Source organism: Brassica napus, chromosome A7 (assembly GCF_020379485.1).
Source record: "Brassica napus cultivar Da-Ae chromosome A7, Da-Ae, whole genome shotgun sequence".
Classification (NCBI taxonomy): Eukaryota; Viridiplantae; Streptophyta; class Magnoliopsida; order Brassicales; family Brassicaceae; genus Brassica; species Brassica napus.
This window is the reverse complement of record NC_063440.1, coordinates 16,791,820-16,819,659: the sequence shown is the minus strand read 5'-3', so window position 1 is coordinate 16,819,659 and position 27,840 is coordinate 16,791,820. Positions and strand designations below refer to the sequence as shown.

General features: G+C 34.4%; 6 protein-coding genes, 2 long non-coding RNA genes and 1 other non-coding gene across 14 annotated transcripts; 4 read left to right on the top strand and 5 right to left on the bottom strand.

Annotated features, from left to right (window-relative positions):
- LOC106368665 (universal stress protein PHOS34-like) lies at positions 1-1,503 on the top strand. Its single transcript, XM_048737002.1, has 4 exons — positions 1-304; positions 381-490; positions 574-692; positions 1,291-1,503. Exons 1-4 carry the CDS (start codon positions 130-132, stop codon positions 1,364-1,366), a joined length of 480 nt encoding a protein of 159 aa, XP_048592959.1. The 5' UTR covers positions 1-129; the 3' UTR covers positions 1,367-1,503.
- Positions 1,504-4,670: 3,167 nt separating this feature from the next.
- On the bottom strand, positions 4,671-7,338 carry LOC106403510. Of its 6 annotated transcripts, none has more exons than XR_001280980.3 (9): positions 7,092-7,338; positions 6,867-7,001; positions 6,365-6,796; positions 6,025-6,181; positions 5,856-5,931; positions 5,671-5,759; positions 5,538-5,594; positions 5,196-5,387; positions 4,671-5,119 (listed from the first exon to the last, which is right to left on the bottom strand). It is a non-coding gene; the product is annotated as an uncharacterized LOC106403510 (long non-coding RNA). The 6 variants fall into 6 exon arrangements; XR_001280979.3 differs by having other exon boundaries at positions 6,025-6,135; positions 7,092-7,337; XR_001280976.3 differs by having other exon boundaries at positions 6,025-6,121; positions 7,092-7,334.
- A 753-nt stretch (positions 7,339-8,091) lies between these two features.
- LOC106352852 (probable proteasome inhibitor) lies at positions 8,092-9,963 on the bottom strand. The gene is made up of 7 exons (XM_013792494.3): positions 9,699-9,963; positions 9,463-9,628; positions 9,236-9,385; positions 8,947-9,027; positions 8,654-8,833; positions 8,475-8,543; positions 8,092-8,390 (listed from the first exon to the last, which is right to left on the bottom strand). The coding sequence occupies exons 1-7, from the start codon at positions 9,874-9,876 to the stop codon at positions 8,312-8,314; spliced, it is 903 nt and encodes a 300-aa protein (XP_013647948.1). The 5' UTR covers positions 9,877-9,963; the 3' UTR covers positions 8,092-8,311.
- Positions 9,964-10,107: 144 nt separating this feature from the next.
- On the bottom strand, positions 10,108-10,178 carry TRNAG-GCC. Its single transcript has one exon. It is a non-coding gene; the product is annotated as a tRNA-Gly (tRNA).
- A 6,120-nt stretch (positions 10,179-16,298) lies between these two features.
- LOC106352850 (protein NRT1/ PTR FAMILY 5.7) lies at positions 16,299-20,869 on the top strand. The gene is made up of 4 exons (XM_013792493.3): positions 16,299-16,714; positions 16,806-17,023; positions 18,950-19,494; positions 19,835-20,869. The coding sequence occupies exons 1-4, from the start codon at positions 16,570-16,572 to the stop codon at positions 20,715-20,717; spliced, it is 1,791 nt and encodes a 596-aa protein (XP_013647947.1). The 5' UTR covers positions 16,299-16,569; the 3' UTR covers positions 20,718-20,869.
- On the bottom strand, positions 17,281-18,506 carry LOC106352851. The gene is made up of 3 exons (XR_001271725.3): positions 18,215-18,506; positions 17,798-17,920; positions 17,281-17,695 (listed from the first exon to the last, which is right to left on the bottom strand). It is a non-coding gene; the product is annotated as an uncharacterized LOC106352851 (long non-coding RNA).
- A 152-nt stretch (positions 20,870-21,021) lies between the features above and the next one.
- Positions 21,022-23,053, bottom strand: LOC106352849 (aldehyde oxidase GLOX). Its single transcript, XM_013792492.3, has one exon. The coding sequence runs from the start codon at positions 22,746-22,748 to the stop codon at positions 21,120-21,122; it is 1,629 nt and encodes a 542-aa protein (XP_013647946.1). The 5' UTR covers positions 22,749-23,053; the 3' UTR covers positions 21,022-21,119.
- A 735-nt stretch (positions 23,054-23,788) lies between these two features.
- Positions 23,789-26,566, top strand: LOC106352846 (uracil phosphoribosyltransferase, chloroplastic). Its single transcript, XM_013792488.3, has 13 exons — positions 23,789-24,184; positions 24,261-24,353; positions 24,428-24,506; positions 24,808-24,866; positions 24,976-25,053; positions 25,138-25,219; positions 25,322-25,370; positions 25,446-25,507; positions 25,673-25,740; positions 25,840-25,895; positions 25,977-26,024; positions 26,111-26,202; positions 26,304-26,566. The coding sequence occupies exons 1-12, from the start codon at positions 24,041-24,043 to the stop codon at positions 26,160-26,162; spliced, it is 870 nt and encodes a 289-aa protein (XP_013647942.1). The 5' UTR covers positions 23,789-24,040; the 3' UTR covers positions 26,163-26,202; positions 26,304-26,566.
- A 268-nt stretch (positions 26,567-26,834) lies between these two features.
- LOC106356722 (40S ribosomal protein S21-2-like) lies at positions 26,835-27,806 on the top strand. Its single transcript, XM_013796449.3, has 4 exons — positions 26,835-26,960; positions 27,203-27,276; positions 27,345-27,477; positions 27,607-27,806. Exons 2-4 carry the CDS (start codon positions 27,227-27,229, stop codon positions 27,670-27,672), a joined length of 249 nt encoding a protein of 82 aa, XP_013651903.1. The 5' UTR covers positions 26,835-26,960; positions 27,203-27,226; the 3' UTR covers positions 27,673-27,806.
- The last annotated feature ends 34 nt before the right edge of the window (positions 27,807-27,840 follow it).

Here is a 27,840-nt window from a genome sequence, read left to right as displayed (position 1 = left end):
TGCTTTATTCAAACCCTATAACTTTAACATTCGTAGCTAGAAAGCTACATTCTCACAACTCTTCACCATCTCTCTCTGTAAAAATCTGAACAAAAGTCTTTCCAAGTTCGATCAAGAAAACCAAGAACGATGCCTAAAGACAGGAAGATCGGAATCGCGATGGATTTCTCAGAGAGCAGCAAGAACGCACTCAAATGGGCCATCGAGAACTTAGCTGACAAAGGAGACACACTTTACATCATCCACACACTACCAACCTCTGAAGCTGAATCTCGTAACGCCCTCTGGCTCGAATCCGGTTCTCGTAAGTCTCTTTTAATCCGGTTTTGGAAATTTTGAAATCGAAATATCGGTTTAATCCTTTTAACTTGGTGATGCAGCTCTCATACCGTTGGCTGAGTTTAGGGAACCGAAGATCATGGAGAACTACGGTGTCAAGATCGACATCGCATGTCTTGACATGCTCGACACTGGTTCAAGGAAGAAAGAGGTTTTTAAATAGATAATTACACTACTTGATCTTTATCAAAATACATTTTTGCGACGTATTAATTACCGGTTTGGTTATAATAGGTGCATGTAGTGACAAAACTATACTGGGGAGATGCAAGAGAGAAGCTTGTTGATGCTGTTAAAGAACTCAAACTTGATTCTATTGTCATGGGAAGCAGAGGACTCAGTGCCCTTCAAAGGTTTCTCTTCACCTCTTTTAATTCATAAATTCCATTTCACTTTTTGGAAAACTTAATGTTTTATTTTTATTTAAAAACCTAATATTTTTAATTTCATTTCACTTCATAAGATCATAGAAAAATGATAATTAGTTATGTGTTTAAAGTTTAGCTTTGAAAGTTTCGTCTTTATTTGTTATCTTTTCTTTGAACACAGAACAACTATCTTTATCTGTTATCTAAGAAACATTCTATTTAGATTTTTTTAGAGAACCTAATCAATGGTTAACACTTGCACGCAAGCCACAAAAAGTCAAAAATCACAGGTTACACGTTTTTTTAAGGGCTTCCTTGCTAAATAATCAAAATGGAAATGGAAATTGGATAAGGTTGAGAGAAATAGGAAGAAAAAGTAGGAGAGAGAATATGGTTTGGTGGTTAGTGAATTTGTGTTTTTTTTGGTTAGTAGGCCAAGTTTCCTTTTTTTACATATCTGTCTGACGTTTATCAATATTTAACCTTTATTTGTTAATTAAAACTGTTATTTTTTTTTTTGCAAATGCGTGATGAGATTATTTCCGTCGTGTAAATGGCTAATTTAGTTCAAATATTGAAACAGGATAATAATGGGAAGCGTGAGCAGCTTTGTGATCGACCACGCGCCGTGCCCTGTCACCATTGTCAAGGATAACTAAAAAGAGATTCTTTATCTCATATGTTTCGCCAAAAATAATGTCGCAATTTATGTTTTTAATAAAAGAACCTTTTTTCTTGGCTGTGTTTGTTCTATTTAAAATAATATTAATATTTGAAATCCCATAGTAGTTGTCGATATACACAAACAAAAAAAACACAGAGATTTTTATTAGATTTCTTTTTGGTGTCTTTCCTAATAATAATATCAAGTATTTTTGGTGGTTGACAAAAAATCAAGTATTTTGGTGTCTTTTGCTGGGACCACTCCATGTGATGTTCACATGAACATGCGGTGGGATCGGCTAAACAGTTTGTATAAAATCCAAAATAGTTTAAATTAGCTCGTGCTAGAGATACAAGAACTTGATGGAGACAAATATTAGAATATTTTACAAGGAAAAAATCCAAATTTTATAAAAAATGCAGAGAGAAATAATAATTTCTTTATATAGAAATACCAAATTTTGAACTGTATCGAAAAACATATGTTCTAGATTCCATAACTAATAACAAAAATTGCTTTGGCCTTGCAACGGATTCTATTTAGGGATATATATTCCATATCAAGAATTTTAAAAAACATTAAATAATATATAAAAAGTTATGATCAATCTACTAATTGTTAATTAGTTTTAAGTTTAAATTCTATAATTAAATCCAAATCTAATATGGTATCAGAGTCCAGATCCTAAATACCATAAATTCTTAATTAAAATTAAAATTAACTTTTCCGACCGGGTATAAATGTCATGATTAATCTTTCTAACCATATATAAAAGTTGTATTAAACTCGCTCGATCAAGTATAAATGTCCTAAAGTTCCAAGATTTATGGCCGATAAGAACCATCATCTCGAAGAATGATATTAGGGATATATATCACACATCAAAAATTTTAAGAAACATTAAGTAATATATAAAAAATTATGACAAATCCACTAATCATCAATTAGTTTTAAGTTAACAGATTCCAAATTATAAATAAATGGGACTTGCAAAAAATAAAAACATTTTCTAACTTAGATGAAGAGAAAAAATACAAATAAAAATTTGATCAAAAAAAAATACAAATAAATTAGGCGGAAGCAAATGAGGTACCGAGGGAGAAAGAAGCTGGCCATATTCTTGTCAATGGGCTAGTTTATTGCTTAATCTATCATGCTCTAGAAATAATAACAGACTACTGTCTGCAAGACTGATATTGTCACCTGATCGTAGGCAAAAGATAATTCTAGTCTAGTGGGAAACGAATGAAGAAGAAGATAGCTTTGAGTTATAGCTTAACTACTGGTTTTTTCGTCCGAAGGATGTTATTTGTTGGATTACTGGTTTGTGTATATTTGTGGATTGGTATTAGACATTGTTGTTTGGTTTTCGATTCATTTCTATTTCTTTTTCTATTTTCAATTTCTTGCTTATAGAGATATAGAAACCATTTAGTTAATAATGAAATTTTATTCGGATTTTGTTCATGTATTTTTTTTTAATTCAGTTTGGATAAGAAAGTTAAGGTTAATATATATATATACTAGGGCCGGCCCGCCCTACGGGCGGGATGTAAATTTTAAAATAATTTTAACAATTAAAGTAAACGTTTAATATATTTTTTTATCATTTAAGAATATACATATTAGTTAAATTTTGTACATGTCATTGTATTTGAATATTTTTAAGATCCCATTGAAAAATATGTGATCGAAATTTAAATTTCTATTACAAAATACAAATGATTTTAAAATTATATAGAAAATATATTTTTAATATATATACATATGTATAAATATCGTTTACATTAAATACATAATATATAAATCCGAATAAATATTTAAATATAATATATTTGATATATATATATATATATTTCTTATAATAAACTAAATTTTAATTTTCAAACAACACTTAGGAACTACTAAAACGATTTTACTTTTGAATTTTTATTTATATATATCTCTTTCTATCAGAATATGCGAATGAATATTTTTTTAAACCTAAAGAGAACAAACTAAAACAACGGTAAAATCTTGTTATGTGGATTTTTAATAGAAATAAATATTTATATAAACTCATTTAGTTGGGTTTTATATATGTTATTCGATTTAAAAATATATATTAAATGTGATTTTACTTAAAGATAGTGAAAATCATATTAACCCATTTACATATATATATATATATATATATAACAGAATATATTAAGATTTATTATGTTCAAACAATTTTCAAAATTTTGTTTGGTTTTCGGTGAGAGTTGAATTTGACATTGGTTTTCGGATATAATACTTTAAGAACCGTTCAAATATATTATCATGTCTAATAGAGGTCTAATAGAATATGAGACTTTGATTTTCGGATGATTCGGATTTTTTGAGTACAAATATTCTTGACTAATTATGTTAGGTAACTACTAAAAATATATAATTTATTGCAAACTTTAGAAATAAAGTTTACAAATAATTATACAACTTGACATATTTATATAGTTACCAAAAATTCTTTCTTCAAAATGAGGTGAAAGCTCTTTTAAATAATTATATGAAACTCTATAGTCGCCTGCAATACGGCAATGAACAAAATTCAACAAACGAAACCAAATACCATCTCCCAAATATATAAACTCAATCTTTTCAAGACTATTGATTATTGGCAAGTCAGTTCATACCAAGTCTGAATCTGGAGGGGCGAGTAGTAATTCATCATCAGGCAATGGAGAAACAGGCCATCCTTTCTCGGAATTTTGTTGACGATTATCACCAATGGTGGCGTGCAAGATCGTCTCCTGAAACATATTTTGAGACCTCGACGTATTGACCTGGCATCCGACGTGGAAGGCTCTGGAGAGAGGAAACCCTTCTTTATATATAAAGATATATATATATATATATATATTCACACTCATATAAGGCAGTCTGTTTCAAAAACAAAAAAAAAAACTTATATGATAGTTTCTCATTATAATTTTTAGTTTTCATAATTATGAAATACATGTGTTAAGATGAATAATATAATGAAACAATATTTAATCTTATTCTTTCATTATTAAGCAATCAAAATTTCTCTCTCGTTTTTTTTTGTACCAACAAATTTAATTTATCAAAATTATTAAAAATTCAGATGTATATAAAATCCAGTTACGCAAGTGTATTTGTATGATATCATTTATTTTAATTTTAATCCTTGTCTCTAAGACAGACTTCTCTTACTTTTTTTTATCTCCAGACTTCTCTTACTTAAATTTTTAAAAATTAAATATGTTTATTGTTGCTATATATATTTTGAGTGTTTCCAAAATAATAACAGAACAATATGAAACCAAAATTCTGGTTAGTAAAAAAATTCAGAACCACAAAATAAATACTAAAATCACCAGGTGTACCAATTATACTTAAACTTAAGAAAACCAGAACTGGATAACTAAAAAAGACAACATTACTGAGTGAAGTATAAAAACTGAGGAAACGGAAATGGAATTGGGAAATTTTTTTTCCAGCTTCATTGTCTCCATCGTTGGAGTGATCATGCATTTGGGGGCTTCTTAAGATTTGGACCCTTGCCACCATCAGTTGTTTCCTCTTCGTGTTGACCAGTGGATCAATTTGCAGAGAAATTGGTTCAGAAACTTATGAACATCCTTCGATTGTTGCAGCAGTATCACACTGGTTGGTAATCTGGACCAATGTTGTTTACAATTGGGTTTGAGTCCATGGAGAGATTAACAGCCCCTGTCATATCATCATTTGGATGGTCCTCACCACTCTACCAACAAAACTATTGTGAGTCCAGTCTCATTCATGGTGATATGTACAATAAGTAAAATATGTAGGAACCTTACCTGGTGTGCGAAATTAGCAAGTGGTGGGCGTTGGTATTTTTCGACTCAGTGAGAGCGACAGATTCAAGTTTCTTAATCCTGCCATACTTGACAGAAGCTGAAGAGAGGCCTTCCTGAGCTCTACATAACATGTGTTTTAATGTAGTATTTAAATGAAAGCATAATCTGAAATTTCTTTCAGAAGTAAGCGACCTGGCATAAGACAGTAGGCAAGAATTTTAACTGACAACTTTATGTAATTAAAACTGACAGATAAGAGCTGATTTATGTTCATCTCCAAATAATTTCGTATAGATGTGGGTTGTATTCGTCACATTTGGCTCAACACGCAAGAGTACTTACCTTTCATGAAGTAGATTAGCTATCAAATAAAAAATGCTGACATAAACCGTAGTTTCCCTGCAGAGGAGGGTCAACGTTATTTAAAAACCATCTTTACTGGATGCACTAAACCATTATCGTTGTGGAAAATTACCCGTCCATTGGGATTGTTAACATCAGAAGCTGAATAGACTGGCTTTCATTGTTACAAAAGGTTGATACTCATCACCTGACAAAAAACATCTGCAAAAAACATTTGTTACATAAGTTGAGTAAACAGGATTTATTAATATGTTTTTAGGAAAGGTCTGTTGGGACGTTATTAGTTGAGAAACAAACCCGGAAAATCAATGTCACGGTTGATGCTTCCCTCAATAGATCTTGAAAGTGTTAAGCTTATGTGTGGTGATGGATCCTTAATTTAAAAGGGTTGTAAAAGCAGGGTTATAGAAGTAGGAGAATAGGAAATCAATAAAAGATCTAAGGTTTTAAGGTTGAAGAAGAGAACCTTCTCGTCGAGCAAGACCATGTTACAATTATAAAATCCCTCCTTTATTACATTGTGAGCCATCCATTATCGAAGAAGACGGATCACCACAAATTGCCTACAGTGGCCAGCCTTCAAATCAGAAAAGTGAATTTGAAAATTTGCCATTCCTAGAAGCCTAAGAAAATAGAGATCTCATGCTATTAGGAAATGAAAAAAAATAACTAAAAGCAAACACACTAAACCATTGATTAGAAATATGATATCCCATGATATCAAGCATAACTTAAAGAACCCAAAAAGTACTCTGCAAATACAAAAACATTAAATCTAATCATCCAAACAGAAGAAGAGAACGTACAGCATTTTTTTAGATTATCAAGTGTCTCATGGTGATAGTCAGCGTCACCCCAAGAAAAATGGAATCGAGCCACTGAAGGAATGAGAGCCCTGAAGATTTAAGTCAAAGCTTGGTAGAAACATTGGGAAAATACATCAAAAGAGTTTAGAAATGCATAACAAACAAAATCGATCCATGAAAAATAGCAGATTGATAAAGAGAGAAAATTAAACTATCGAGAGAGAAAGAGAGAGCTTATGATGATTGAACACACAAAAGCCATAACTCGGACAATTAGATAGCGAAGTTCATAACTCAGGCCGTTTCAGATATCGAAGCTCGGACGTCACGGCGGCCGCACAAAGAGGGGAGACGATCTCAAATTCTTCGATCGAGCGGAGTTAGGGTTAGAGGGAGAGCCCCATGTAACCTGGCCGGACAGAGAGACTAAATCTACAGCCCAACACGCTTCATCAATGATCGAATACAGATCTACAAAAAAAAATTGAAGAAACGATCTTACATTCACGTCCATAAGCACCGTATCGATCCACATCAGCTCACCACCGCATTTGACGTTCCTCGCATCCCAGAACCGCAGTAGCCTTGGCTCGACGACATAAGAGCATTTGCTGGACTTCAAGTCAGAGAAGAAGATCTCGAAAAAGTCATAACAACACAAATCAGATTATCTCAAGAGATAGAAAGAGAGTATGAGATCGAGATAAAGGAATCACAGGCGTCATACCCACTGCAGAAAAGGATGAACGAAATGCTTTCACGTGATCGATCAAAATTAGGGTTAGAGGCGAGTAGAATCTTTCGGGCTGCAGTGAATAACATTTCTAGAGCCCATCATGAAACACGAAGTAAGCCCGGTACGTTTCCATCGTAAATGAAACGCCGAGTTTCACATGGATGCCGCCACGTGTCACCGTGAGAGGAAGCGAATTATCTAGGTGGCAGCTGACGTGGCGCAACCAGGAGGGAATAAACCCTACTTTATATATAAAGATATATATATATATATATATATATATATATGATAAATATTCTGGTTACTACGAATTCCAATTCGAGTAAATTGGATAATAATTGTTTATTTATTTACTTTTTAATTGGTGATGTTTGTTGTTATATCTAAAGGTTGGTTGTCGTAGTTATACGTGTAATAGTTCACAAGTACTCATAAATAATTTACAAATACTTATAAATATCAAGTAATAGAACGAGACAAGTAACTTGCAAACAATTTATTTTTGATTAAATATTCGAAATAACAAATATTCTTTTTTAATAAGTCAAGTACAAATCTAATATTTTATTACTCGTACAAAGCAAGTCATGTAACAAATATGCGCTATTTTGTCAAGTAACAAATACGCGCAAAATAGTGAGTACCAGTCCATTCTAAAAATTATTTTGTTTTCTCAACGAAAAGAGAATAACCACAGCATACTTCATGTTATCTGCAAAAATTTGTTCGGAACTGCATCGTGTTAAAGCCCATAAAAGAAAAAAGTCACTCCTAACTAGAAGTTTGAGCCTTCTGGATTCAAGATCAGAACCAAGCTTGTAAACCTCAATAACTCTTGCCCATAGTACAAGAACGAAAGAGGAAGCTATTGAAACGAAGCAACAAAAATTGAGAAACCTAAATGTCAGAGTACCTTTAAATGGAAATCTAACAGTGAAACACACATTAGAAGCAACATAATCTCATAAAACAAGAAACAAGAGACATCAAAAGCAAAATAAGGAACAACTTTATTTATATATATATACTTTCAAAGTTATAAAACACAACCAACTGCGGAATAAAAAAACCAAAGAAAGAAATTTCGGACAAAAAGCAAAGCAAACTAGATCCTATTATTGTCTGCACGTAGAAACTACCGCGGACTCATAACACACAGACATGAAGTTGGTCATGACCACTGTTTCTTTTGAAGATGGCTTTACTTTAGACTATATATAATCTGAACCAAAACCGCGGGGAAAATGCTCAAGATCAGGATGAATATCTCCTGGCCTCCTTGGAGGTTGCCTATCAAGATTTAAGACAAACAAGCGTCAGATAACAGATTTTGATTGTGGAGTTCCTGTTCTGTTCAAAAACATAACCACTTACCTTCCTAACCGGCCTGGCTCAAAACCTGGGCCAATAGGATCATAACGAGCACCAGGAGGTGGAACACCCCTGTCAAAACCAAAAGAAGTCCCTGGTTAATTTGTCAGAAACAATCGAGAGCTTTTCTTGTGTTCAACTATGTAAGAGAAAAAGATGCAAGAAAGAGAGTGAGATCTTACGGTTGCGGTGGTCCCATGAAGCCAGGTTGATGATCACCAACTCCAGGGAACATGCGAGGATCGTTCGGTCCCACAAGCATGCTTCCATCGCCAAAACCACCCCTGACCGGGTATACTCCAGCACCTGGGCCAGGGATGAGATCGCTGTAACCTGGGCCGGGTATCGGAGGAACCACCACCCTAACAAGTAAAATCAAAATGCAACAAGTTTTAATTTTCTAAATATGTTATAAGAAAACAGTCATGACATAATTAATAAAACTAAGAAGCAGAAGTGGTCGATGTATTATTACCCTGAGGGGTGAATCTGAGGACCTAACGGAACAGGCCTTCTAACGTAATATCCAGACTCACGCTCTTCATTTGTCACCGAACTGCAAGCAACCAATGATAAAAGATGAATACATTTCAAGACCACAAAATCATATAATCATTCTGGTCCAACAACTAACGAATGCTTTCAAAAATACGAAGTTTCACGATGAGAAGAAAACTATATGAACCATGGCAAAACCTTGTTCATCAAAATCAAGATACAATAATATCTAACAACAGCTTATGAACAAGGGGATGATTGATTACCTGGACTGGGTCCTAGGACGAACAGGTTTAAGCCCTTCATCAACCTTGTACAGAATCTGATTCTGCAAATCAGTAACTAACTTCCCCAGATTCTTAAACTCTGCATCGTAGTCACCTTCCTCTCTCGACTCAGCAACATAGTTCCCAACACTCCCAAAAACATAAAAAAACAAACTTTCAGAACCATAAGAAGAGATCCACCACAAATAAGAGAATACTACACATACTCAATCTCGAGATGAGCAGGCTCTCCTTTTCCACCTTCAGCTACAGCATCAACAAGAAGCTTATCATCGATCTCCAAACACTTAACCAGAATCTTCTTCGATCCTTTCTTCGCATACACAAACGCGTACTCCTCGAACTCGTTCCACCCCTCGATCCCAACCTCGCCTAGACTCACAAACACACAATCATAAACCCTAGTTTAAAACTTCTAGAAGAAACCATAAACTAAACGAACCTTGAGAAGGAGAGGAAGAAAGAGCGTCTTCGGCGAACGCAGGCCTTCCGGTGGCAACGAGCTTGTAACCGGAGGCGATGAAGGAAGCGTGAACTACGAAGGCGATCTTGTCACGGTTGTTGCGAAACTGTGGCCGAGAGGATCTGATCACGAGCATCACCGTATCTGAATTCGCCATCGATTCGGTCGGAAAGTTCGAGTGTTCTGTTGTTCCTTTATTAGCAAATCGATATCCTTTTGTGTTTTGACTTGTCGGAGAGGTTTTCTCTTTCTAAATATTATAAAGATATTGGGCCTACGGCCCCATAGAGATGTTGGGCCTGAGGCCCTAAAGTGATATAAATATTGAGCCTACCTCGAAACAGAATCGGACTCGCCAAGACTAAAAAGTAAGGAAAAAACATAATATTGCACCAGCCGGAAATCGAACCCGGGTCTGTACCGTGGCAGGGTACTATTCTACCACTAGACCACTGGTGCTTGATGAGTCAATTCATTTCAAAACATTTTGCTAACGATAACTTAAGTAGCTATTACAGACCGTTTTTGGCTAGTGTTATCGATATGGCAAATCTAATGTTATTAGTTCTGTCACTTTAAAATCCAATTTCAAATTTGTTGTTTTTGGTTCTGTGGTTTTTAAACAAATTTTAGAATTATGTGTTATTCAATAATATGAATTTGTTTAAAGATTTGAATTAGATTTGGATTTGAGTGAATTTGTAGATATTTTTTAAGAGTAAAATACAAAGGAGTAAATATTGAGTTGAAACTTGTTATTTTGAAGGATTTGTATTATTCATAATTTTTATATTTATTTTTTCTTAATAAACTTCAGTTGACATTCACTGTATTATTCTGTTAAAATTTCGGCAAGTAAGTGAAGTCTCCGGATTACACTTAACTATTTCAAAAGAGGTGGAAGCAAAACGTGTCTTTCATGCAAACATTATGAATTAGTTATCATATTATTGTGTGATTCAAATAATAGAAGCCATATATTAAGAAGAAACACTATCAAAGTAGCAATGTGTTCACACTTGTTTTGATAGGTTCTTAAGCTCCTTTTGTCAAATTTGTACATTATCAAACATGAATCTTGAATTTTTTGGACAACAAAAAACCTCGGAAAAAATAAATAAATATACCATTAGCATAAAGATGATGAATTTGATGTTGTATTACTTATTCGTGCTATTAATTTTCTGTCGGAGTATATGTTTGAAAAAGCGATAATTAGAACTTTAATTGCAAATCCATTTGTTTGATTTATAATAATTTACTTCTTTTGATTTTGAAATCTATTTGTTTGATTTAAAATAGTTTACTTCTTTTGATTTTGAAATCTATTTGTTTGATTTAAAATCAAAATATTTGACAAAGATTTGGGATGTTATTCAATCAGTGATTTAAAATCAATTATTAATGTTTTGTAATCGATCAATTTTAAAAAATTTGAGATAGCTTAAATTGAAAAATTCTAAAATTTCTGAAGTATGCTTTGGATTTGAGTTCACTCATTTATACATGAGATTAAATAACAAATGATTTTAAATTAATTTAAAATACAAAGAATATTAAAATTTTGAAAGTTGAGTAATATTTAATTTTAAAAACTGGATTTAAATCATTTATTGAATAACATTATATTTTAAAATAAAATTTAAAATCATAATTTGAATAACAATAGATTGTGTTTAGATTTAAACTCTATTAAAATACATGATTGAACAAGTTAAAAAAAAATTCTAAATCCATTAAAGTACTAGAACCAATAACCCCCACATGGATTAAAGGTTCATTTTCTCTAATAATCTTATAGAAATTTTGATATCAAGTAATTGCTATTATCAGTACTAATATTTTGTTGATCCACACATTCGTTTACGTTAACAAGAGCGCTAAGTGTATTCGTTAGGAATATAAAAACATTAAGATTTTAGTTTAGTAAGTCATGCCAAATTACTTGTCGACCGGTTCCGTTTGTACTTAGACTTTGTAAGGTAATGATGATGTATTTTGACTATATCAACCAAATGCTTTTTGGTGCTTCAATATGGTTATATGACATGTGTTTCTTATGATCCATTTCATTTATACTATGTATTTATGTTTTCGTCAGTGCATAGCATAACATAAGACCACTTAGTGGAAAAAAAGTTTAGTTGTATTTTCAATCAAATATCATGTGAAATCTGATCTCTTCATCTCTCTTTCTCAAACATCATTTTCAAACAAGAAAAAAATGAAGACTTTAAAGAGCACTTGATTAAGATCAGGAAGGAAAACGGCTTGTCAATGAAAGAAGAGCATACTATAAGTTAACTTGTAAATTCCCAAAACAAAAGAAAATAAAGCACGGTCATCATCTGTTGTTTATTCTTCGCTAGGACAAAATGGTATCGATTCTTGACAAAGACCTTAACAAGACTTTTTGTGTGAAAGCATGCATGCACTATATGTACTTGATTGATGAATTTCCCTTGGCCGAGTAATCTTATTGTTGTTCCTATCGCTAAAGCATAATCAGTTTGTTGTATGTGGTGGTGATATAAAGGACTTGAAATTCAGATGGTTGATTTTTCGACACCCGCAAATTGATAAGTTAGCTGACGATGGGCATTTAAATTCTAGTGAACCTCATGATTGATTATGAAGAAGAAAATTAAGAGATGTGATATTTTGTTTACGAGTAGCACTCACCCAAAACGAAGCATTGACTAAATTCACTTATTCGGTTCCACCGTCTTTTGTAGACACTATATATATATAAAGCATGGTGTAAGACTAAGAGGGTATCTGACCCTCGATCCAACCGTGAATTTTTTTTTTTTTTTGGGGCAACTATCCAACCGTGATTAAAAGAAGGGTATTGGGAGTTTTTTTTTTCAGTTGTTCAATTTTTATTTATGTATTATATAAACTGATTATGATATATGGTTTTTATTTTATTATTGATTACTAATAAATATCAAAAAAACATTTAATACGTTAATACTTTAATACGAAATATATTAGAAAATTTATTTTGGTTAAGATTCAATTAAAAAAATCTATAATTTAAATTAGAAAAAAGACAAACATATTTAAATATATGTTTAATAAATATCTCAATGGCATGTCATTGTAAATAAGTGGTAAAACTAAGGAGTAATCTAATTTTGTTTTGTTTTAATAGATTAGATTTTGTACTTTTATTTTAGTAGATTAAATTATAAATTTTTGAGATGGAAATATAAAAAATTATAATTGAAAAATTGTGTAAAACTATAATGAGTTCGAGGTGAAATGAAATTGGTAATAAGCGCACAAATTTCAAGATGGAATAAAGAATGAGAGAAGTTTAGGTCAGCTCCAAGCGAACGGCATTACGGTAAAATAATGTTAAATTTAACGATTTCTCTCTTCAACCAGACTGTAAAAGTGACGGTATAATAGTGTAATTATCTTTCTTGCTACAGTGTCACGTTATATTTGGTGATGTACTGTAGCAATAGCAAAACTTTTTTAAATTTTTTTTAAAAATCAAAACTGTTTGTTTAAATATTATAATTCATTACATTTGATTTATACTACCTTTTTATACCTGCATCAGTTATTTTAAATAAAAATAAATATACCGTAATTATTTTGTTATCTTCTAAATGTAATCATATAAAATATTAATTTATATGAAAACATATATAAACTATTTAAATACATAACAAATTTTAATTTAAACACCGAAAAATTAATTATGAAATTAAAAATAATGTTTAATATAATATTTTGTTATATAGTATATCTATATCTGAAAATTATTAATATTTTAATATAATATTTCTTTATATAATATATTTATTTAATAATTAGTATTAATCAAAAATATTAAAAATAAAAGAATCTTAATTAATAATATAATAATAAAAAATATTCCTTTTAGTATAATATTTAGTGTTATGGTTGGAGACTCAAAACAATTTAGTGCTAAAATTACATTAAAATAGTGTGATTTTGACACTAAAATAGTATCATAGGTTAGAGATGCTCTTATAATGTTGTTTCCTGCATTGCACTCGGGATTCAAGTTGTTTGCATATTTGTTTTTTTTTTTTTTTTTTTTTTGTAACTGATTGCATATTTGTTTTGAGACCAAGTTATAGCATAGTTGGTTTGAAAACAAATATAGTGTTTAAAAGATTGAATTTTGCTACGAGTTCCTATGAGAAAATACCCTTTCGTTTCTCCTTTAGAACTCTAACTCAAAATATAGATAACATAGTTGTCCAAAAAGACCATTAAAATGGTTCATACACAAGGATATGACAAGTATAAATAGAGAAATCGTCCAGATTGTAAGATATATGTCATTCCTCAAAAAGATATTTAGTATTAATGTCGATTTTTTCATGGATAAATTTCTTTTTTGGTCTAATTTTTTCTCTTTTATGATTTCTTATTTTCCATTTTTATTTTCTAGTGTTTTTTTCTTTTGTAAACTTATAATAAAATTTATGGTAAAATATGACTATTGACCAAGTATTTAAAATTTTTAACTGTTGATTTCTTACCATTTTAAACTAAGTAGCATTTTTTCTTACTTTACGAAGATAATAAACTTATGAGAAGACAGTCAGTATCCACTATGAAATATCCTCCACCAACACTCGTATAACATAGTACTGATTCAGATTCAATTCTAAATACCTTGCAGTCTCCATTTAGTCTAGATTAGTTTTGTTGGAATTGCTGATAATTACAGATAATAAGAATCTATCAATGGTGGTAACAGCACTATGTTAAAAGGTAATCCACTTTCCTCGACCATACCCTCAGATTTCCAATAGTTCATCATATATGATAAGAGTTGACTCTTAATCCAAATATTTTTTCTGTTTTTTAATTACTATTGGATCCTTGTTTAAATATTAAAGATTTGAGAATGATGTTTTTGGTTTTGGTAGCAAATCCACTAACATTCACAACTTTCTCCTAGCAATGATCACCAGTAAGCTAGCCACAACCACTTAAAACTCATTAATTAAAACTTGAATTGCTCTGATTACTCCCTAACCGCATATCAAAATGAGAAACCGCTTTCTTTCTAGAAAATAAGGCTATATAGATCACTCTAGAAGTAGAGGAAAATGATCTTATAATGTCATTAATTTGGATAGTGGTTACAGTATTAAGCATAACTGACTCCTCTAATTAACTAACATGTGATGATTACTGTTATAGTTTGGACTTACATGATTATGCTCAAGTGTGTCTCTTCCTTTTTTTTCCTTGCTCGTGAGTGATTATAGACTTGTAGTAGTACTAGAGTACAATATTGACCGTGTAATATATGGTGGTAGAGGTAAACAACACCATAAATGGATGAGATCATGTGTAATCAAAAATGTTTTACACATTTGATGTGGTATGATATTAAGGAGATACGAGTGTTCCAAAAAAACAGATATTAAGAAGATACATAAGAGACTACATCAATTGGTAATCTTACCTATTTTTAGGCAATATTTACATAAATAAATGATTTTCTTTCTACTTCTCAAACAAGGAGTTGAGATTGTTTTTGATAGAATTAAAGAATAAAAATCGTATAAATGAAAATAGTTATTTTATAAGTGTTAAGTAGTTTCACTGGTTTAAGCAAAGAAAAAAAGAGAGTAGTTTCACTGGTCGTTTCGAAGGAGATGTATGAACTTCAGTTTATAGTTCCTCAATTAATCAAATATATAGTTGTTGTTTATTTGTTGTCCTAAAAAAATGGTAGTTGTTTATTGAATTGACATTAATTTTAAAAGTTATCCAAGAGTTGTAGATATTAAGGGTCAGATCCTAGAGGGTTATCTTTTGGACCAAAACTTTTGATACTTTGGAATCATCTGAGTGAGAAGTTTTGTGTAAAGGCACTAACAATGTGTTGGTGATATTCACGCGACTCTTAGAAGTCTTTTGTCTTTGGTGGTAAGCCAAGAGGGAGATATCACTAAGTAGACACAAAGAGAGCATCTTTACACTATAGGCCTCAAACTCATGGAAATGAAATTTTTGTTAATATTCTTGTAAATATTTGCACAACCACAAATGCATGCTAAGTTTTCTTGAACTATGACTATTACTTTTTCTATGTTTCACATTTTTTTGAACCTTCCTTTCGTTTTTTTTTGAACCTTCCTTTTTTATCTTTGGTTTCACATTTGTAGAGTGTAGATTCATTTTTGGCTTTTTAGCTCAGAGTTGTTGAATAAGAGGAAGATATTTATTCATCAGATCTCTTTGATTTAGTAATCTTTGTGATTCATAGAAAGCTTCAATCAAATTTGATGTTTCTTATGTCGACATCTCTCTTTCATTTTTTCAAATCTGTCTAATCCTAGTTATATTTTGAACTTTGGAGTTAGTGGAATGTTCAACTACATTTGTAGGACTTTTTAGGTCCATAAAGCCACACAAGTTACAATCTGAAAGTGACCGATCGGGTAAAAGATGAGCACTACTTCGCATCCAGATTTGTACTTATCTGAGCATAATCTAAACTTCACCATCATTTAATTCTAGTTCTATGTGTTTATCGACTTTATGCTAACAGCTAAAGCTTTGGTCGTAAGAGCCGAGTGACATTAAATGTCATATATTTATGTTCATATCGATTAAGTTACGACCGAAATAGTAGCTAAGTTCCTACGTGTCTTCTATTTGTCAACTTAACGTGTCTTTTTGTGGTAACTTTATTTGAAAGGATCTTGAAGCACTAAACAAGAAGAGTCGACATAGCGAAATTTTATCCATTATAAAGAGAACCAACTTTGCTTCTCCACAAACTCATCACTCATCAACGGTCCTCTCTCTCTCTCTCTCTCAATCATCAATACACAAAGTTATGGAGCACAACAAGATTGATACAGAGTTTCAAGATTCATACAACGATCAACAGAAATGGGTTCTTGATTCTTCTCTCGATAGTAGAGGAGAGATTCCTGTTCGGGCTAGAACCGGAGCTTGGAGGGCTGCACTCTTCATCATTGGTATGTATATCAAACTTTGTAAAGATATTCTTGGTATGAGATATATGAACATTATAATCTTGTGGTTTGATATATGTGTGTGTACATGCAGCAATCGAGTTCAGTGAGAGGCTAAGTTATTTTGGGATCGCTACGAGCTTAGTGGTCTACTTTACGACCATTCTTCACCAAGATCTTAAGATGGCTGTAAGAAATGCAAACTACTGGTCCGGTGTCACTACTTTGATGCCTCTTCTTGGAGGCTTCGTCGCCGATGCTTATCTTGGCCGTTATGCCACTGTCCTACTTGCAACCATCATCTACCTTATGGTAATAACTTCTACTCGAAAATTCGATATTAATTCTGTGTTCAATATTTCAAACAGAAAAACCTTATTATATACATTTTCCAATGATATATTGTTGTGGACCTTCTGTAGTAGACTAGTAGCACCTCTTGCATATATATCTCAAATCTTATTCACTAAGACCATCTTTATCCCTAAAATCCCAAATGGGGTTCTTAATGATTTTTTAGTAATAAATGTAACTTTAAAAACCTTTGTTAAGAAATTTTCATTTTGAGAGGTTTAATGGGAGTTTCTTAATTGAGGATTCTTAAAAAAAATTACATTTTTTTGGAAGATAAAATTTTACACTTCTACAACAATGCAAGACTTGTGACAAAAGGAAACATCTACAAAAATACAAGTCTTGTGACACAAGGAAACAAGACTCGTGACACACTATACACCAAATCTAAAACGAAACAAGATAACAAAAAAAGATACGTGATCCACATCTACTTAAAATCATATGAACCTTGTATGTCAAAGAGAGCTTTCAACTGAGTGAGAGAAAGGGAAACGGATAAAGCTACCTTAGTCATCTCTTTGGTGAACTCCTGCATAGTTGCAGCCATTTGTGGAGCCTTCATGAGATTATTGACAAGCTTCATAACCTCTGCACTCTTTGACATATTCCCAACTGTTTGACCAACAGCTGAACATTCAATAGAAAAAAAGAAACGAACAAGTGATATTAACACAATCACACTGCAAACATAATATGAAACAATGATGAAAACTCAAAGCTTTTATATACCATAAGAGTCCCCAAGGTGCATTGATATGGAATTCATCTGAGCCTTGTTTTCATATAAATTCTTCACCGTCCTTCTCGAACACACAATCTCCTTCTCGAACTCACAATCTCCTTAACAAGCGCCTTTAACAGTAACATCACAGAAGAACCAAAATCACTAAACACAATTTGAAGAGAGCCAAGACTTTTCTAAAGAAAAAAAAACTAATCTTTACATGCATCATACAGATCAGACAAATAGTTACAATTGAATGATTCAAATAGTTGAAAACTGATCAAGTCTGAAGCTTTCAAGTTGTAAATGACAAACATAAGGCTACCAAAGGTACTAATTAATCATTCAAAGGTTCAAACTTTAACATTCCCAGACAACGACCAAAAGCGCATCACTCTAACTAAAAGGAAGAAAGAACAAACCTTGACAAAGTTTCCAAGAGTTTAGTAGATCCCCTGGAAAAAGTAAACAGAGGGTTCTCTTGAAGGGGAAGTACCCAGAGGCTACAACACCGAGTAGAAGTGGATACAGTTGGGGGAGAGAGGTCTCGCAAAACAGAGGGTTCTCTTGAAGCTTCTGATTAATAATCTCATTTCGTTCGTCCAGCGGAGAAGAGGAGAGAAACGGAGACGACGCCGACAAAAGACGGAGAGCACGAGGGAGAGAGAAGGAAACAACAAAGAAAAGAAATTAAAAAAAAAAAAACAAAATTTGAAACTTTTTCATAAGCTGACACGTGGTCTATAAAACCCCCTCTAAATCGGTCCCCAAAATGCCTTATTAAGGATCGCTTACTCACTCTATAATTATTTTTGATTTAATTAAAGCACTGAATTTTTCTAAAAACCCCCTTAAGAACCTGGGATAATCCTGCTCTAACACTCCAAAATGTTAGGAGGGTTGTTCGATATATTAATATTAAATTAAAACTGTTTGTTAGCATGTGCTACTGAGCATTCGAACAAAATGATTTTTAAAATATTTGGGAACACCTTAATATAAGAAAATGTCGTCAATATTGTAACACTAATTGAGACGGCCACGTTCTAAATATATACCTTATTTGTATTATTTATTTATTTTACTTCAGTCAAAGCTTGATGGTCTGTTTCTTTTGTTTCTAGTCTTTATTGATGATTTTTTTAAAAAAATTACAGGGTTTGATTCTGTTAACATTATCTTGGTTTATACCGGGATTGAAACCTTGTCATGAAGAAATGTGTATTGAGCCAAGGAAAGCCCATGAAATAGCCTTCTTCATTGCAATCTACTTGATCTCCATAGGCACAGGAGGTCATAAGCCATCCCTTGAGAGCTTTGGAGCTGACCAATTCGAAGATGACCATCCTGAAGAACGTAAGATGAAAATGTCTTACTTTAACTGGTGGAGCGCAGGTCTTTGCGCTGGTGTTTTAACCGCGGTGACTGTCATCGTCTATATTGAAGACCGGATTGGTTGGGGTGTGGCTGGTATCATACTCACCGTAGTCATGGCTACATCACTTTTGATCTTTCTTATTGGTACACCGTTCTATCGTTATCGAGCACCTTCGGGTAGCCCGCTGACCCCGATGTTGCAAGTCTTTGTTGCTGCCATTGCCAAAAGACATCTTCCTTATCCCAGTGATACTTCTCTTTTTCATGAGTTGTCTAGAGAAGAGTATACAAAAGGACGGCTTCTTTCCAGCACAAATAATCTTAAGTAAGTGCATTACAACTTAAGAGTTACAACTAGAGTCATCAATCATCATATACATTTTGTTCAATTCCAGTTTAGGTTCGGTTTGGTCAATGAATAACACTAGTACTCAAATTAGATTATAATCAAATAATATAAGGATATGTATTTGTTACATGTGCTATTAGAATCCAAGTTTTTTAAATACAATCTAGTTTCAACATAAAAAAATAATATAATTTGTTTACTTGGTTTTATTTGTATTTATCAGTTTCAGATCGATTTATCCGGATTAAACACTAACTTTTAACTTCGAAATTTCTTTAGCTTCCATACATTGAACTGATTTCTGTATGGTTTGCAGATTTCTAGACAAAGCAGCCATTATCAAAAACCGAGGAAGTGAAAATGTTATGGCCGAGAAGGAGAGCCCATGGAAACTCGCAACGGTAACAAAAGTAGAAGAACTGAAGCTACTCATCAATATGATTCCAATCTGGTTCTTTACATTAGCCTTTGGCATATGCGCCACCCAAAGCTCCACATTTTTCATCAAACAAGCCATTGTCATGGACCGGCACATCGGTCACAACTTCATAATTCCTCCATCATCCACGTTTGCCCTCGTAGCTCTCTCCATGATTATCTCCTTAACAGTCTACGAGAGACTCCTCGTGCCTCTTTTAAGACGCGTCACAAGAAATGAAAGAGGTATTAGCATTCTAAAAAGAATAGGAATCGGTATGGTTTTCTCCTTAATAACCATGATCATTGCTGCTTTAATTGAGCGAAAAAGATTGGACTATACAAAGCACCATCACATGGTCATGAGTGCTCTATGGTTAGCTCCTCAATTCATAGTTATAGGTATAGCGGACGCACTTACCCTTGTGGGTCTTCAAGAGTATTTCTACGACCAAGTCCCTGATTCAATGAGAAGTTTAGGCATAGCTTTTTACCTTAGTGTGATTGGAGCGGCTAGCTTTGTCAATAATCTTTTGATGACGGTTAGTGATCGTCTGGCTGAGGCAATCTCTGGGAAGAGCTGGTTTGGTAAAGACCTTAATAGCAGCCGCTTGGACCGTTTTTACTGGATGCTAGCCGCTTTGACCGCTGTAAATATATGCTTCTTTGTGATTGTAGCCAAAAGATATACTTACAAGAGTGTTCAATCAAGTGTGGCTGTTGCTGACGGTGGCGATGACGTCGAGATGGCATCGGTGGCTAATACTTCAAAGTATACTTAGCATCTCTATTGGTCACCCTTTTATGTTTTTTTCGTTTTTCTGTTGTTGAATAGTTTGGTGTTCTTATTTTAGTAAAAGTAAAACCATCCAAAATTATATTAAAAATTCATAAACCAACCAAACATAAAATTTAATGGAACATCTATTTTAAATTTGAGATATATTATATATAAAGTTAATTGTTAATCTAAAGCCTAGCAAAAAAAAACATTTTTTTTATTTTTAACTGGTTATAAATTTATAAAACCAAAACATCTAAATGACCAGACCAAATAAACATTGTATGGTTAGAATTGGCAAAGGGTTTCCATTAAAAATATTCATATTAAGCCATGTGTTTTTTTATTAACATATTTAACAAATTATTCATGATTAAAAATCGAAATATTCCCTCGTTTTTAATCAAAGAACTATACGTATCCACCGAGCGACGCTAGGAACGCCTTGGTTAACGGCGAAGGCCATGTAATAACCTGGCGGAGAGACGGCGCCGTTAAGTGGAGCCGTGCACTGAATCCTGTAACGTCCTTCTCCGTCAGGTATTGATGGCCCAACGGTCAACTTCACGAGCCGTTGACCCTGAGAAAACGAGTGAGTCGCGAAAGGCGCGCTTCCCCAATTGATCTGAATCGTCTCCACAACCGGCAACGGCACCGTCACGAACACATCGAAGACCTCACCGTATCGCACGATCTGCGGAATTTCTCGGATCTCGGGTCGGAGATTGGCTCGATCCGGTGAAAGATACTCCGGAGAAAACGCTTCGATACGTAACTCGGTGGGAAACTCGGCGTTAAATTTGTAAAAGTAGTGAGGGTTACTTCCGGCGAGGAGGATTCGACCGTCCGGTAACAGATTCGCCGTCGAATGGTACATTCTCGGTACGGTTCCTGGATTCAATGTCATGAATCGTAAACCGATTGGTTGATCGGGTCGGTATAGAAGCGGGTAAAGACACGGATCCGATCCCATTTCGAATCCTTGGCTTCCGGCTTGAGCTCCGTTTATGATCAGAATCTCTCCCGTCGGAAGATTCACCATATCTCCCATGATCCTCCCGAACGGCATCTCCTCCGTCACCCAAGCCGGATCCGGCGCGGTAGCGACGATTCGACCGCAGGTTCCGTGCGCCGGTGCGTCAACGGCACGCGCTGTGAAAGCGCCGGATTGAGCTCCGCCGCATATTAGGATCTCCGCCGTGGCGAAATCTCCTTGGATCGCTAGCATCGCTGATGATCCACCCGACGGATAATTCCTCGGGCCGCCGTCTAGAGGCGGATACTCTTTCACCACGGTGTTTAGGCGGTGATCGTATTTGACGGCGCGGCTGTTGGCGAAGATGAAGAGGTTTCCGCCGTCGTCGGGGAGGAGATGAACGTAAGGGTAGAGATTATCCATCTGTTTATCCTCCACGTCAGCAAGAAACTGAAACGGAACGGCGCCGTTCTCGCGAGGAGGGTAATACTCAACCGTATTGGTTCCTCTCCCACCGACGATGATAACCGAACCATCCGGTAATATCTGGTCACTAGCGTACCAGCGTCCGGTTGTTAACTCGGTGTCTTGGAGCTCCACCCAATCGCAGGTCTCGTTTGGGTCACACGGTTCGAATCTCCTGATCTTTTTAAACCCGTCTCTATCCCCACCCGTTTGAAGCAAAGAACCGTCAGATAAAAACTGACCCGAAGAGCACCACGTGTCGGTTTGGATCATCAGTGGTCGGATCTGGTTTGTACCAAGGTCAAATAGAACCGAATGAGCGTAGCAATCACGTTTCAGAACGACGTCGTTTGGGTCTTTCCGGCACCGGTGCCGACCAAGAGCTTTTTTGGATGGACCAATATTTGTCCGATCGAGAAGAACCACCGTGTTGAACCGGGTAACCGCCGTGTGCATAGAGGCTATACCGGCGTCTTGTACGATGAGCTCCCACGTGCCTGGTAAATCAGCACGTGTGATCGAGAAGAGAAGAACTGATAGAATAAGTATAACTACGATCCCTGGAGTGTAATAACGAACTAGTTCTGCCATTTTTGTCGGCTAAGCTTGGAAGTGTTTTGCTTCACTGACATGTCTTAAAGAAGATTGAGTGGGGAAAAGCTGTACGTTGTAATTGATCACAGCCGTTGATATTGAGTGATGATTTATGATTCTACGATCCGATAACTAAAAACTGTGTGGGGGCATTGACACATTCTATATAGCTAAAGATAATAGAATCTTGTTTTTTTTTTCCCTAAAGTTTATATCGTTGAAATTCGTTTTACGTTCAGAATAGTAGAATACAATTGATTAACTTCAAAAACCAAGTTTATATAGCAATTAATCAATATAAACTAACGTTTTTTAGTTTTTTGGACGATCGAAATAACATTTCAAATAGGATCAAACGAGTGTATGATTACAATTTGTAATATAGTAAACGTACATATCAAGTGATTAACTAGCAAGCTTCTCCTTTACTGCTCAAAAGGCATCATCATGATTAAAAAAACAATCAACTAAATATTCTATTTTCTACCTTTTTGGTAGATAAATTATCAACATTTTTTTGGTAGAAATTTATAATTTGTATAACTTATGACGTTGTCCTTTACAAGCCAATACCAATTCACAGCCACTTCATAAAATGATTTAGTCCTATTGGTTAACGTGCTCTTTTTCTCATCTTTTTCTCCATGCTTGTCCTTTCTAATGATCATATGATCCTATCTTTCGTCATCTTGATGCTTCTTGGACATGGGCAAGAATTAGAAATGATACTTCTTATACATGATTAGTTTATAAACTAATTAATTAATTCGTTAAGTTGATAAGCTTTTGGGTTGTGCTGTCTGCAGCTAGTGGTTTCAAAAAGTATCACCCATTTCTAAATTGTTTTTCCTCTTAAAATATATCAAAATGTGCTAAACCAGCGATTGTTAATCTCTTTCTCTATCAATACAGTTGTATGTTGAGGCTATTATCCATGATACCCAGTAAGACTAATAGAGTCGTAAATGCTTTAATGTAAGCTGCTTTGTAGGATTTGGAGAAGAAGAAACAGATAAATCTTTGGTAGTAGTCTTTTTTTTTTTTTACAGTAAGCTGATATATTGAGCACTTGCTTAAGCTCCGCTCCATAGTCCCATATCCTCCGCATAGTATAAAGCGTGTAATAAACAAAGCCCAATGGGATTGTCCAAAAAACGAAAAATGTAGCCCAATCGTAAGTTGAAGTCCCCAAAATAATCCGGTACAGTTTAGTGAGGGCCGGTTTATTATGTATTTGAATCGCTGGATCGTCGTTCTCAGTTAGACCAGAGTTCGGATATCGTCGGGAAATGGCGTACTCAATTAGTAACGCTTTCCGATGTTACTCGGAAACGCTGCGTTTAGGTCCCCGACAAGATCAATGCGGCCGCGTAAACCCTACCCCTACCCCTTCCTCTCTCCTCTCCTTTAATTCCTCCCCCTTCCTCGGTCAGGTAACCCACCACTATTTAATATAACCTCACTCCCTCCTCGAGTTGGATCCTCATCTCGAATTCTTCATACATACAGACTTTGGGTGCTTCTCTTTCACGGCGGAATATTCCGGTTAGAGCTAAAATGGCGGCGTCCGAAGGCTCCATTAACGGAAGCAATAGGATGCTGGTAAATTTTGAGATCGGAACTAATCAATAGTGAATTGATTCTTAGTTTTGTTTTTTTTTTCTTTTTAATTTCAGGTGTTCGTGCCACCTCATCCTTTGATCAAACACTGGATCTCTGTCCTGAGAAACGACCAAACTCCTTGTCCTATTTTCAGTGAGTAGCATAAGGTTTTGATTTGAGTGTTTGTGCAGATTCAATCTTTAGCTGTTAATCCGACAGTATAGTTAATTTAACATGGATATGGTGTCTTATAACCTCTTAATCATTCAAAAATAATCAGTTAATTTAACATGTTGTTTGGACCTCGTGTCTAAGGGCACCATGTACGGGTCCAGGTCCATAATCTCTTTATCATAAAAAAAATAAAATAAAAAGCTAAATTGCGTTTGAAAAAAGAAGATTTTTCATTTTTATGATAAAATAAAAAATTCATGTGTTCTTATGATGATCATAGGGAATGCAATAGGTGAACTAGGGAGACTGTTGATGTATGAAGCATCTCGAGAGTGGCTGGTGCGTTTAAAACGTTTTACTACGTCTCTTCTTTTATTTGTATATGATTTTTCCCTCCGTGTCGTGTGTGTATTTTCTTGATTTTTCTATTATGTGATGATGATGAAAGCCAACTGTTGTTGGAGAAATCATGTCTCCGATGGGTGCTGCTTCTGTTGAGTTCATTGATCCTAGAGAGCCTATAGCGGTTTGTCTCTCCCCTAAAACTTATGTTCTCTATATTTTCTTCTCCATCAAAAACGTTAAAGACAATTCTTATTCCTGGCTTTAGGTTGTTCCGATTTTAAGAGCTGGTCTTGCTCTTGCGGAACATGCATCAACAGTTTTGCCTGCAAATAAAATATATCATTTAGGTAAATATATACTTACTATATTATCTCTTGCGCCTGAAGATAGGATTGTTATATATATATATATATAGCTTCTTATGTCTCTGTGTTTATCCTTTTTACTAGGAATAAGTCGGGACGAGAAAACACTTCTACCTTCTGTGTATCTTAACAAGTATGAACTTCCCCACATCATTATGTAGCTAGTACTGAAGCGTTTATGATGACAGCTCTGTTACATGTTCTTCAGGCTGCCTGACGTATTTCCCAAGAATTCCAGAGTATTCTTGGTGGACCCAATGCTTGCTACAGGTAAAGAAGTCTTGTCATTTCAGGCACCACCACAGTAGAACAATTGTTGTTAAGTGTTTTGAAGTGTGTCTCAAATGTTAAGCGATACATAGGAATGTGAATGCATAACATGGTAATACATAATGTTTTCTACAGCTTCAAAACATGAGTTTGTTTGTATTTCAGGCGGTACGATAATTGCTGCGATGGATATGTTGAAGGAACGTGGTTTGTCTGTTCAGCAAATCAAAGTGGTAAGTAAGCGTGCATATAGTTGTTTTCTGAAACGTTGGATATAGAAGAACATTTATCCTTTAGATATAAAGCTTTATCTGGTGTCTCCCTGATTACAGATTTGTGCGGTTGCTGCACCTCCTGCACTATCGAAGCTTAATGAGAAGTACCCCGGGTATCAATACCGAAATATTTACTCTTTTAACCTTTTTTTTAATCATTTGGATAGATTATTGAATTGTTTGCAATATTCAAGGCTTCATGTGTATGCTGGAATCATCGATCCTGAAGTCAATGATAAGGGGTAAGTCGTCAGGCCTGCTTTCACTGGATTCTTGATTTCTCGAAGCAAACTAGCAAATAATACAATGTCGTTAATACGTGTATCAGGTTTATCATCCCTGGACTTGGAGATGCTGGAGACCGCAGTTTCGGCACATAAAAACAAGTTTTGGTTAAGATTTTGATGAAGTGATTCTTGTGTGAGTTCTGTTTAAAATTTAAATTCAAGTTCACATTGAATTGATATTATTTTCTGTGGTTTCTTACCTACCTTTGTTTATTGATGTGTATGCAATATCAGGTTTGTCTAGAGGTCTATGAGAAGAGGATCAACATGGAAAATTATGAGTTCCTCATTGTAACGAAACAAAGAAGAGACTTTGTACACACCAGTTTTGCTTCGTCGAGATTTGTATGTGTTAGTTATCATTGTTTGTCGCTTGCTAGTGAAACAACTTCTTCTGTCTACAAAACTAAATTTTGAAAAATATTGTTTAAAATCTGAAATATTCGCCAAGGGGAATCAAGCATTATATAATCTTATATACTTGTTTCTTTCATTGATATGTTCCATGTTCTGTAACAAATGAACTCAAAATCTAATGTAAGTTGATTACATGATAATTGGCTATAGAGACTCTGTATGCAGCTCAGTTTGTTTTTTAATTCATCCAAACCATAACTTTTCTGGTTTTGTACCGATTTAATTCGATTTTTACGATCATCCGGTTTACTAATAAACCGAAGCTATCTTGTATTATTCAGTTCGGTTAAACCAGTTTCCCTTTAGCCTGTTCGGTTCGGTTCATACCATTTTTACATACCGGCTCAAATTGGCTCGGTTCGCTATACTAGATCTAAGCAAACCCTAAGAAGTCGCAACTATAAATTGCTTTTGTAGTCTCGTTTCCCCTCGCCGCCGGACTGCTCTCTCTCCACACATTCTTCTTCTTCTCAGGTTAGAAATACATCTTAGTCTCTTTAATCTCCTTGCAGTGATCTTGATCCTGTTTATGCATTTATCATCCTACGTTTTGCTACTACTAATTGCGTCATCTCTAGACTTTCGTTGAATGTTTATCAGTTTAGTATTCACTTCATTGATAACATGTTCCTCTGCTGAAGAAGATGTGGTTTCTCTTTAAAAAAAAATGATGTTCTATTATTTTGCTCATGAGAAATTGTTTCTTAATGGATCAGATCGATTTTAAAAAGCTAAGAATCATGCAAAACGAAGAAGGTGTCGTCACTGAGCTATACATTCCAAGGAAATGGTATATCGGCTTTGTTATTATTCTGTTTCGATTTAAATTTAGGTGATTCTTTGGTTGTAAATATGCAGCTCGGCCACAAACAGATTGATCACATCAAAGGATCACGCCTCTGTTCAGCTTAACATTGGTCATCTTGATGCCGATGGTATCTACACTGGCCAGTTCACCACCCTTGCTCTCTGCGGGTTTGTCCGTGCTCAGGTCTGTCATAACTCTCGTCTAATCTACTTTGTCATTATTTCAAATGTTAAATTAGTCTTCCACGATTGTTTATATAGCAAAGTGTGTGATTATTGTGGTTTTCTATTAACGTTTTGATTTAAATTGCAGGGAGACGCAGACAGTGGCGTCGACAGGCTCTGGCAGAAGAAGAAGGTCGAAACCAAACAGCAGTGATAAGAAGAGATTGAGAGAATCTTTGCTGCTACCTCTTTTTACTTTTGGGATGTTTGATTTGAATTTTTCTTTAGTTTCGAAGAACTTTGTATTTCAGTTTTCTGGTTTATGAAAGACAATTACTAAGTTTTAAATGAACTATCTTGAAATTGGCATCGATCAATCAAG